This window comes from Eleutherodactylus coqui, chromosome 3, assembly GCF_035609145.1.
Source record: "Eleutherodactylus coqui strain aEleCoq1 chromosome 3, aEleCoq1.hap1, whole genome shotgun sequence".
NCBI lineage: Eukaryota > Metazoa > Chordata > Amphibia > Anura > Eleutherodactylidae > Eleutherodactylus > Eleutherodactylus coqui.
Window position 1 is genome coordinate 282,593,544 of NC_089839.1, and position 12,016 is coordinate 282,605,559.

General features: G+C 42.5%; 1 protein-coding gene across 1 annotated transcript in view; it reads left to right on the forward strand.

Annotated features, from left to right (window-relative positions):
- SLC1A7 (solute carrier family 1 member 7) overlaps nt 1-12,016 on the forward strand; it is a 33,075-nt gene that overhangs the window by 3,920 nt on the left and 17,139 nt on the right. Inside the window, exons 2-5 of the mRNA XM_066594760.1 lie at nt 4,434-4,476; nt 7,314-7,536; nt 9,220-9,319; nt 9,848-10,081. Coding sequence (XP_066450857.1) covers nt 4,434-4,476; nt 7,314-7,536; nt 9,220-9,319; nt 9,848-10,081 — 600 coding nt within the window. The remainder of the gene's footprint in view (nt 1-4,433; nt 4,477-7,313; nt 7,537-9,219; nt 9,320-9,847; nt 10,082-12,016) is intronic.

Below are 12,016 nucleotides of genomic sequence, written 5' to 3' on the forward strand. Positions count from 1 at the left end.
TGCGTAAATTTGGCACATGGAAAAATTCCCATGTAAAGGAGCCCATAGTCATTTGAATCAGATAAACTACATTGAATCCCTTTATCACATTCTGAGGGCTCGTTCACAGGAGCGGACATTTCAGCACAACGTATTTGCGCTATGAACGAGGTAGATTTGCATTCATATTGGCGTATTGTACTTTTTGCGCATGCAGAGGAGGGGTTTTAGTGCACGGGACACTGCTACGCCCCTAAGGAGGCCCAAATGTGTTCTTTTTTTTTCACAGAACTGTGCATTATTTTGCACATTTGCGCACTCTTCGTAGACTTCAATGGGGCGCTTTGGTGCGCAAATGTACAGAAAGATATAGCATGTTCTATTTTTTTTTTTTGCGCACGCAAGAAATGTGTGTGCAAAAACAAGGAGATGTGAATGCATCCATTGAAATGAATGGGCTCCATTCTCTGCATACGCAAATACGCCCGTGTGATGTTTCACTTAAATAAGTGCTGACCTTAAATCAGACCCCCTAAATAAGGTTGGGTTCACACTGCATTCCTGTCTGCGCCTAACATTTCCGTCCTGATCTTCTGTCTGAATTGCCAAAGTCAACATTCAGATGGAACTCTGGACAGAACAATAGACTTTTACTAGTCAAATGAAGACCACTTGAATTAACTACACTTTTCTGTCTGGCAAAAATGCTGGAAAGGAACATTAGCCTAGTCCAGGGGTCCCCAACTCCAGTCCTCAGGGACCACCAACAGGTCATGTTTTCAGGATATCCTATGGTAAGAACACCTGTGGCAATGTCTGAGGCACTGAAAATAATTACATCACCTGTGCAACACTGAGGAAATCCTGAAAACATGACCTGTTGGCGGTCTTTGAGGACTGGAGTTGGGGAACTCTGGCCCAGTCCAACAGAGCCAAAAGCTTGCATCGCTGAGAGACCATAGGCTTTCACTAGTCAACGGAGACCAACAGTGCAAGTTTGGTCTCCATCTAACCTGGCTTCCATTCCTTTTTGGCATTTTTGCAGGACAGAATAGTGTAGTCGACTATGATATTCTGGCAAAAGGGCGAGAAAGAAACAACCACCTGGTCAAACAGAGACCAAAGCTTGTATCTTTGGTCTCTGATTGACCAACAAATCTATGGTCTTTCAATGGTGCAAGCTTTGGTCTCTGGCAAGGTTGCTGTTCCTTTCCAGTTTCGCCAGACAAAATAGCATAGTCAACTACACTATTCTGACCGGGAAAAATGCCAGGAAAGAATGGAAGCCAGGTTAAACAGAGACCAAAGCTTGCATCTTTGGTCTTCTTTGATTAGTAAAAGCCTATGGTCTCTCAACGATGCAAGCTTTTGTCTGTGTTCGACTAGGTTGATGTTCCTTTCCAATGTTTTTGCCAGACACATTAACATCGTTGACTACAATACTCTGTCTGGCAAAAATGCCGGAAAGTAATGGAAACCAGGTCAAACGGAGACCAGTATCTAGTCAGCATGCAGCAGGCTTAAGATAATTGACAGCTGTTCCTCCTCATGAACATTTTGGGAGATTTGACAAATATAGCTTCAGTGTTCCTTTCCACTAGACTCCATGATGACTTAAAAGGGTTGGCCTACTAACAACATTTATCTCCTATTCATGGTATACTATCACACACATGCATGACCACCGTTCCATACACAGAGGGCCTCAGGATCCCTATTCCTATGATCGGTAGGGATTCCAGTAGTTGGACCCCACGATCGTACATTTATAACCTATCATTTGGATAGGTAGCAAATGTTGTTGATGGGCCAATCCTCTTAACTTATATGCTGTGTCCCATTGCAGTCTTGAATGAAATACAATTGACATTATATACACTGACATGCCAAAAGTCGTGGGATAGCAGTATGTAAATCTCAGGTGATGGCTTGGGTACCCCCATAACTGTATACTTTGTGCAGTGTTATCTTGTGAGTGAGGTTGAACACTGGGCAGCATACTCATGGCAAGGTGAAGGAATCAGAGTTCAAATGAGGCATTATAGTGGGCGCCAGACATATTGGACATTTTATTTTCAAAATTGTGCAGGCCATTAACATTCCTCGATCCACAGTGTCACATGTGTACCGAGAAAATGTAATAGAAGGTATTACCACCTACAGTGGACAGTCCATTGACTGCCCACAGGTACTTAATGATCATGACCAGCAGTGCTTTACTAGAATTGTATATGCAAACAAAACAAGCGACTCACAGAAATCACATCCACACTCAGTGTAGGAGGCCACACATGCACATCCTGCAGGTCAGTGCAGCGTTCGTTAGCTTCCATGGGATATGGGAGCAGAAGACCCACCAGATTCCCTTTGTTGACACCACAACACCAGACAAAGGGCCTCACCTGGGCTCATGAGGTTGCTAATTGGACCCTAGAAGACTGGCAACATGTGGTCAAGTCTGATGAGTTACTGTACCAATTGTTTCGGGCTGATGGTAGGGTTCATGGATGGCACAGACCCCATGAAGTCAAGGACCATTTTTATCAGCAAGGCACTCTGCAGGCTGGCGGTGGCTTCATACTGGTGTGCAACGTGTTCTCATGGCATAAGTTGAGGGCATTAGTCCATCTAAACATGTCATTGACCAGTGCCCACTACGTTTCACAGCTTGGTGACCATTTACAGCCATTCATGAACTTCATGTTACCCCACAGTGATGGGATATTCCAGCAGGATAAGGCAATATGCCATCAGGCCCATGTTGTCCAAAATTGGTGTAGAGCATTCTGGAGATTTCCTGTGAATGGTGTGGCCTGCATGTTTGTGCAGTATGAGCCCAATCCAGCATTTATGGGATATTATGGAGAGGTCCATTAGTACTCGAGATCCTGCACGTACAGATACCAGGGAGCTGTAGGTAGCTATCCAGATGGCACGTCTCAACATCCCTCCTGGCATCTTCCATCTACTTGTGGAATTGATGCCATATGGTGTTGCTGCACCTCACCAAACTAGAGGGGGTCCTACAAGATATTTCTTCTTGTCCCATGACTTATGGCATGTCAGTGTAATGTCATATTGCAGAAAATTACACATGAAAAAAAATCTAAATCACACTGTGACACATGTAACTTGGCCATCATACAAAACCACGTGATTTATTTCTTTACGTCTCTAGGTCTAAAGACAAGAGTTATGAGTTAGTCTTTTAGCCTTAGACAAAATATGGACTCCTAAGAGCGGTTCTAGAATAAGGTCTGGGGTATGCAATTTATTTCTAGTGAAAGTGGATGTCTAATTGATTGCCACATTACCATGCTAAACCCTCTGTATCCCCATTTCTTAGGATTTAGGCAGTTGTTGTGCATTAATGAAGTTTTGCAATTAGGCTTTGTTCTGCTATTTAGGGTTCTGTTCGGAGCCTCTTTGGCTGTCCGTCACTTTTGATGGTAAGGATAGTGGGGTCTGTCTGGTATCGTCTGGATTCATCCTACAGTGTTGTGGCTTCTGGTATAAACAGACATTATGAAAAGTTTGTTCGGCTTGTTCTGTAACTCACTAAGACTTCACCGGAGAATGTAGCCCGGCTTTCCTTCACCTGGGACAAGATTCAGATTGCTACCCCCTATCCTTGTATATCCTGGCCAAGGCAGAGTGCTTTTAGGTGCCCTCCTTGCACCAAGCAACAGACACACATGTCCACCCCAGTTACACCCTGCACATCCACCCTTCATTCACTCTCCTCCTGGATACCGTAAAGAGACCTTCCGGCCTTGGAACAAACTTCAGTCCCGAAACCGGAGGGTGGTATATTAGCTGCTGCTGTTCTTCTCTGCTGAAGTCAGGATCCCAAGATGACTACTGCAATTTTCTACCGTGTTTCCCCCAAAATAAGACAGTGTATAATATTAATTTTTGTTCAAAAAGGTTTAACTTTTTTACATGCATAGCTGCCTGGACAATATTTAAATTGACTTTTTAAATTAACTGTTAGCAGAGCTTAATTTTGGAGTAGGGCTTATATTTCAAGCATCCTCAAAAAGCCTGAAAAATCATTTTGCATCCTCAAAAATTCTGGAAAATCATGCTATGTCTTATTTTCAGGGAAACAGGGTAGCTACCTGATGCAAACTGTGCAAGATTGAGACGGCCATCTTGAATGGCTGAAAATTTGAATCCGAATCAGAGGCGCATCGGCACAGAAGACCAACAGTGGGTAATATAACTGCCCCCTCCAGTCCCAGGACAAAAATTGTCTTGAGACTGGAGGGTTGCTTTAATTTGCAGATGGGCGTCAAGGGCTGTGAGCTGAGAGCCCAGGTATCAAATATGTATTGATATACAGTTATTGTTTAATGTGGAAACCTTTCTCCATTTTATTGTTTGCTAAAATAAAAATAATATATACAATAAATTTATTACATTAGACTAAAATGATCGTTTTCTCTTCCTAGGAACATGTTTCCTTCAAATCTGGTGGAGGCAACGTTTAAGCAGGTGAGTCAGACTCCGTATCAGTTGGAAGAGTTGCACTTTTGCTTTAAGGATAAGTGCCCAATAGCCATTCTAGCGACTAGCTTTTACATGGGAGCGATCGCCTGTCAGGTAATAGAGGCAGCCAGAGATCTCTTCTGGTTACTAGCCTCCATTCACTGCAAACGGGTCGTTCAATAAGAAGCCGCTGACTAGTCATTCTGTTTCAATGAGCTGAAACAAAGTGACTAGCAACTACTGAGCAATGTCTTGCTCAGAACCCTGTTGGTGGCCGTGTGTACTAGTGACTTCTTGCTCAATGATCTATAAACGGCCGTGTGCAGGGGCTTAACTTTAGAGGGTGCAGGGGATGCGGTTGCACCCGGGCCCAGGAGCCTCAGGGGGCCCATAAGGCCTCTCTTCCCCATATAGGGAGCCCAGTCCTATGAATAAAGCATAATAGTTGGGGGCCCTGTTACTGGTTTTGCATTGGGGCCCAGAAGCTTCACGTTACACCTTTGGCCGTGTGTATTTGGTTCCAGAGATTATATTATATCTGGGTAAATAATTGTTTCGCTGAGTGCAATTTAATGCTTATGTTGTAATCTCTGAGCAATATATGTAAGACCTCTGTCGAACGGGCGAGAAAATCGTGCAAGATTTGTGCGCTGTGAGACGTACAAATTTGAACCCCATTTTTTTGAATGGAGTCATATACATGAGTGATTTTATATATTTTTTTTACACAGTGATGCGGTGCAGGAAAAAAATCGCAGCATGCTTTATCTTTGCGCATTCCTCGGAACGCATTGCTTATTGTTTTCGACAGGACAGGAAAACCTCATGCAATGCAAAGCTTTCCATTGAAAACAATGGGAAACGCTTGCCGATCCTCAGCCGTGTCAGAGGATCGCAACCTCACCAAAGTAATGACAGAAAACCGCCTCGCATCCATGGGTACTTTCCATGTTTACGAGCGCGATATTGGGCCGATTATCACTGCCCGATATCGCGCTCGAACGTGTGGGTAGCCTAAGTTTGGTATCACATCTGTGTTGGAACGTCATCCAGCGCTTTTTCTTCCGTCTAAAAGCCGGCTAGCTTAGCGGAAACTGAACTGACCCCATTACAGTCAATGGGGTCCATTTGGCAATGTCGGTTCTGTCCCGAGATGGAGCCATTTGGCCAAGGAATTCCCCTTTTCCCAGCTTCGTGAGCAGTAAAGCAGAACCCCCGTTTGCAAATGTGAAACCACCCTTAGGCCCCCTGTCCAGCCGCCACCCGGGAGCAGGAGACGCAGACGGATCTCCGCTGTCAGCCTAATCGAATAGATAGGCTGACCGTGGAGAATAGCGGCAATTCGCAGCATGCCGGCCGCGAGCGGAGAATCGCAATGATTCTCCACTCGTGGACACGGGGCCGGCGCTTTCCATAGCAAGGCTATGCAAAGCTTCAGACGGCGTAATTCGCCGGCGAAATTACGGTCACGGACAGGGGGCCTTATGTGTGCTTGCCACAAGAGCATCACATAAACCAAAAACTAGAATAATTGCCCACACTAATCAATCTATGAGCATTTGGAAAATGGAGGTAAGAACGTTATTTGCTGTTATGATTTGTTGCTAGTTGTTTTGGCTTCCTGAGCTTTTCTAACAATGTATGTTCATCGTTTTTTACACTTTTTTATAGTTTGTATATAGATGTAATGAGTACATTACTTTACTTTGTACTGATCCTGAGTTACAGCCGGTATTATGTTCCAGTGCAGCGTTCCGAATTCTGCAAACTTCAGAGCTGAAATTACTCAGCATTCTCTGCTGGTTCAAAGTCTGCACAAAAGTAATGTAATGTGTTTACAAAGTTACTAAACTTTTTATGTAGATTATATTTATAATCAAATGCAATGTAATTGCCGATGGATGCTCTGGATGGAGTACCTTATGGTCCTTTTACAGTTATCGAGCCCCAAAACTCCTCTACCTAAAAGGACTAATTACTCGATGGACAAGCAAATACTCATTTATCACTTTATTATTCCGTTTCAGGGAGCATAAACATGCTCATTGATCAGCTGCACATCTCCCCGTGTGAATGGGCAGATGTACAGCCAGCCTATGGGGACGGACGATCGTAATCATGATCATTTGTCTCCGTACGCTGATTCTCGGCCCGTGTTAAGGACCATATTCACCAAATGAGCGCTGACAGATATGTTTCTAATGGCGCTCATTACATTGGGCACAGAATTTGTCCTATGTAAGAGTTATTTCTAATGGAAGCACGAAGCAGCGCCAGATCTATCTCACGATGGAGCTCATTGGCCTATGATGGACTCTATTCTGTTCAGGAAGAACCACAATGCATCCAGCTCTATTCTTCCCATCAAATCCAGATTTTGCTGTTTCAATTAGTGAATGGGGTTATGCTAATAGGAAACTGAAGATTAGAGATGAGCGAGTATAATCGCTAAGGCACATTACTCGAGCGAGTAGTGCCTTAGCCGAGTATCTCCCCGCTCGTCTTTAAAGATTCGGGGGCCGGCGGGGGAGAGTGGGGAGGAACGGAGGGGAGATCTCTCTCCCCCTCTCCCCCCCGCCGAAACTCACCTGTCACCTGCGCTGGCACCCAAATCTTTAGAGACAAGCGGAGAGATACTCGGCTAAGACACTACTCGCTCGAGTAATGTGCCTTAGCGAGTATACTCGCTCATCTCTACTGAAGATGTATTTGATACATTGTGTATTCTTGGATGTAGTACTATATTGGGCCACTTCTTCGTCTGTAGATAACACTAGTGGTATTCATCTTCCCCAATGGTGCACGTACAGTAGTTGCTGTTTACCTTGCTTTGCATTCTTTAGTACCGTACCAAGAATGTACCAGTGATAAAAAGTGGGAAGACGACTTCATTGGAAAGTATAACTCACAGAATCCTCATCTATGGGATCCAGGATGAAAATGGATCACAGATACAGAACTTTGCTCTTGATATCACCCCTTCACCAGATGTGGTCTACAAGTCAGAGCCTGGAACCAGCGAGGGCATGAATGTACTTGGAATTGTCATATTTTCTGCCACCATGGGTATGTAGTATTTGCAAACTCTGCAACCCAGGCCACACCTGACACTACTACCACAGTTACACATAGAAGTAGTGAATGAGGATGTGCTTGGTCTTCGCCAGTAAAGTCTATGGGGATTATGGAGATAGCCATGCCAGCAACTGTTTTAGACTTAAAAGGGTTTTCTTGGTGGGGCTAAAAAATTCTGTCGAAAGGAAATGGTACAAAATAATAGATAAGCAATACCCACCTCCTAGTCCAATGCAGCCTCTCCAGTCCCTGCCACTCTGATCCTGGAAGCTGCTGTAGCAGTTATGTGCCCTTCATTGTACACATGACCACACAACCAATCACTGGCTTTGGCATACCACTGCCACAAATCGCAGGTGATCACTGAAGCCAATGTGTAATGTGTACAATGTATTCATTGTAGCTGTTGCAGCAGCTTTGCAATGGAGGACAGGGGCAGTTGCACTGAGGAGGGCAATTAAGGTGGTGAATACTGCTTATTTTTTATTTTCCACCTTTCCCTGCCCATATTATTCTATTGGGGCCTGTAGAACTCCTTTAGCCACTTCCCAACCGAATCACATAAATTTATGTTATGTGATCACAAAGGATGTATGGAGCCGCCTCAGAAGCCTGGTGAACATCGCTGTTTTGGATAACTGACAGCTGCCATCAACTGCCATGATCCGCGTTACCTCTGATTAACTATTTAGGTGTCATGGTCAAAAGTGACCATGCATCTAAATAGCCAGCTAGGGGTAATAAGGAACTTAGTATATACTGCAATACTGAAGTTCAAGTGATCTAGAGGTTCAAGTTCCCTATGACTACTAAAAAAAGGTAGGAGACTATTTAATAAGAATTTCAAAGCAGGTATATGTATGTATATATATATATTATATATATATATATATATATATATATATATATATATATATATATATATATATATATATATATATATATATATATATATATATATATATAAAGTTTATCCCCCTTTCCTGTTTTTCCCACATAAAGAAATGTAAACAATTAAAAAAAACTGATTTGCACTAATTAGCCCGCACAGTGAACATCATAAAAAAATACAGAATGCCAGAATTGGGTTTATTTTGATTACCCAAGCTACAGAAAATTGATCAAAAAATGATCAAAAAAAGATATGAATATTATTAAAAACTTCAGCTCACCCTGCAAAAAAAAAGAACGAACCCTCACACAGAACAATCAATGCAAAAAACAAAAAAGTTATGTGTTTCAGAATATGGCGAAGGAAAGTAATTTTTGTTTAAAAAAAAAATTCCTAACTTTCCAAAAGTAGTAAAATGTAAAAAAAAAACAATATAAATTTGGTATCACTGTAATCATACATTCATGCCTTTTTTACTATACTGTGAATGCTTTAAAAATTAATCCACCAAAAATGGCGCAATTGCATTTTTTTTTCATTTCACCCAACTTAAAAAATTGTAAAAAACTTTTTCAGTACATTAAATGGGATCATTAAAAAAATATGAGCCCTCATACAGCTATATCAATGGGAAAAAATTATGGCAGGGAGAAAAAGAATGAAAATAAAAAAATAAAATCTCTCTGGTCTTGAAGGGGTTAAAAAAGGGGCTACAGGTGTGCATCTTACTGTGTGAGACAACTGTGCGAATGGTGTTTTATCTCTCCACCTCTGTCTTTCAGGTATAATGTTGGGCCGCATGGGAACAAGCGGAGTACCTCTTGTTAGTTTTTGCCAGTGCCTGAATGAGTCCGTTATGAAAATAGTAGCGGTTTCCGTTTGGTGAGTTTGGCATGGCCATTGCATTCCTTCACAGCTGCTGTATTTAATCTCACGGAAAGAACAGTCTTGTGTCTATAGTCATTGACAAAGTCACCTTTACTTGTCTGATACAGGAGATTTAACCCGTGAGCTGTTGGGTAAATCAGAATTTTTAAAAATTTTGTGCAAATTTAGAAAAAAACATAAATTGAAATCCAGCAGAAAGGCTTGCTGCATTGCTTAAGGCATAGCTAAGGTGGGGGCTAGCAGGGCATGCGCCCCGGGTGCTGTGTAATGGGGAGGACCTGAACAAACTGTTCTGCATTGACCAGGATATTCCAATACAGGACTTGGGCAGCAGACTGAATCTTGAGCCCAGCTAAAGAAAAGCCTAGCTACAGTTTTGGCTAATTGTAGACTGATAGAATTGCAGATTTTAACTACATGGACCTCTTACCTGTATAAAGCACAACACAGGTGGGCTATTATAGGAGCCCCCTTTCTGAAACACCCAAACTCCTGACTTGATACTGTTTATGATTCTGGCAGGTACTTTCCGTTTGGGATCGTCTTCCTTATTGCTGGCAAGATCCTGGAAATGGATGACCCTACAGCTATTGGGAAGAAGCTTGGATTTTATGCCATCACTGTAGTATGTGGATTGGTGGTGCATGGACTCTTTATTCTTCCCATCATGTATCTATTTATCACTAAGAAGAACCCCATCGTCTTCATCCGAGGAGTACTACAGGCTCTGCTCATAGCACTGGCCACATCTTCCAGGTACTACCCACACGCAACACACATAGGCCATAATTAGTATGTTAGATTTAAATGAGTTATGCAAATGAAAGATTTGCATACGTTATTTCCCAGAGGAGTTTGCATGGCCTAGAAGTCTGATCATGTCAACTTGGCAATCTCCACAAGGAGAAGCCATGCTTGCCCGGACTAAAGTAGTGGACTTTATTTTGTTAGCTGAACATGTCGACCTGCAATCAGTATCAGGATTGCAAATGTTAGATTCCAGCACTGCACAATAGAGGGGGACAGACTTAAAATTAGTAGTATTTGTCTTTATTTAGTCTGTCCCCCTCTTCTGGAGGTGCTGGTTTTTACTATTTGCATCTATCAAAGTTACTCGTAGAGTCTGTGTTGCGTTGATTTAAATGTAGTCCTTTATTCTACATATTCATTTTCAGTATGTATTCAAATTGTATAGAAATGGAGAAGCCCTAGGGTATACCTGGCTAAGTAAGCATAATTTCCCCAAAATTGCCAAAGGCAAAAAATAACCTAATGGTTATACCCCCCCAAAAGAGAATTATCTAAAATTATATACTTTATTGACATATATGCACTCAAAACAGACAAAAACCCTTTAAAATTGAGAAATAGGTGGCTGAACTAAATCCTTACTGAGTTCATAAATGAACTAAATATATATAGCATGGCAGGCTGTGAGGGCAATTGTCTTTAGCCACTAATATATTCGCACAGCATGCAGTGTTTGACGTAGCTATTAATAGAGGTGCTATATAAGCAGCCATATTATAATATCTCAGTAAACTGCTACACTGATTGTGCATCAAACACAGTTGTGACAGAGGCTAGACATATGAGAGAGGTCTCTGTCAGACCACGAAGGACTGCCTCAATGCCTAGCTACCTATAATCTTTTTTTGTATAGTTGATCCATCCCTAAACCTAGTCTAAAAAACATGTAACACATGCCTTCCCAACAGGTAAACCTATATATTTACAGGTTTAGATCCGAAATATGAACTGTTAACCACAAGTACAGTCCACCCATCGGAAGTCCTTGCTCTGCTAATTTGTACCCTAAATTGAAATGTTAATTTATAATTATTAAAGGGGTTTTATCACCAAAGACATTTATTCCCTATCCGGAGAATAGGTGATAAATGTCAGATCTCTGGTGTCCAACTGCTGGGACCCCTACCGATCCTGAGAAGTGCTCCCCCAGGTGCCCCTGTGAATGAAGCAGTGATGCGCATGCATGACAACTAGAGATGAGCGAGTATACTCGCTAAGGCACATTACTCGAGCGAGTAGTGCCTTAGCCGAGTATCTCCCCACTCGGGGGCCGGCGGGGAGCGGCGGGGGAGAGTGGGGAGGAACGGAGGGGAGATCTCTCGCCGCAACTCACTTGTCACCCGCGCTAGCCCCCCGAATCTTTAGAGATGAGCGGGGAGATACTCGGCTAAGGCACTACTCACTCGAGTAATGTGCCTTAGCGAGTATACTCGCTCATCTCTAGTGACAACCTCTCCATTTATTTCTGTAGGATGGACAGAGATTGCCATGCGCATCAATCTCCGCCGGTCCCATAGAAGTGAAAAGAAAAGCAGTAGAGAATGCGCACCTCTACTTCATTTACAGGGGCACTCGGGGGAGCATTTCTCAGGATCACTAGGGGTGTCAGTGGTTGGTACTCCAGCCATCACACTTTTATCATCTACCCTGTTGGTACAGGAGAAATGTCATTAGTAGGAAAACTCATTTTATAGGTTTCTTTTCTAAAACCTAACAAAGAAGAACTGTATACTTCTACGCAAGAACTTTAAGAAGCAGAATTTAATTTCCAGTATTAAGATTAAAACCAGATGCCTGCATTAGGTTGATTTCACCCACAGAGTTTTTAGGACAAATTCAGCGTTTTTCAAACATTTTCTTTTCAAGAAACACTGCACTGTT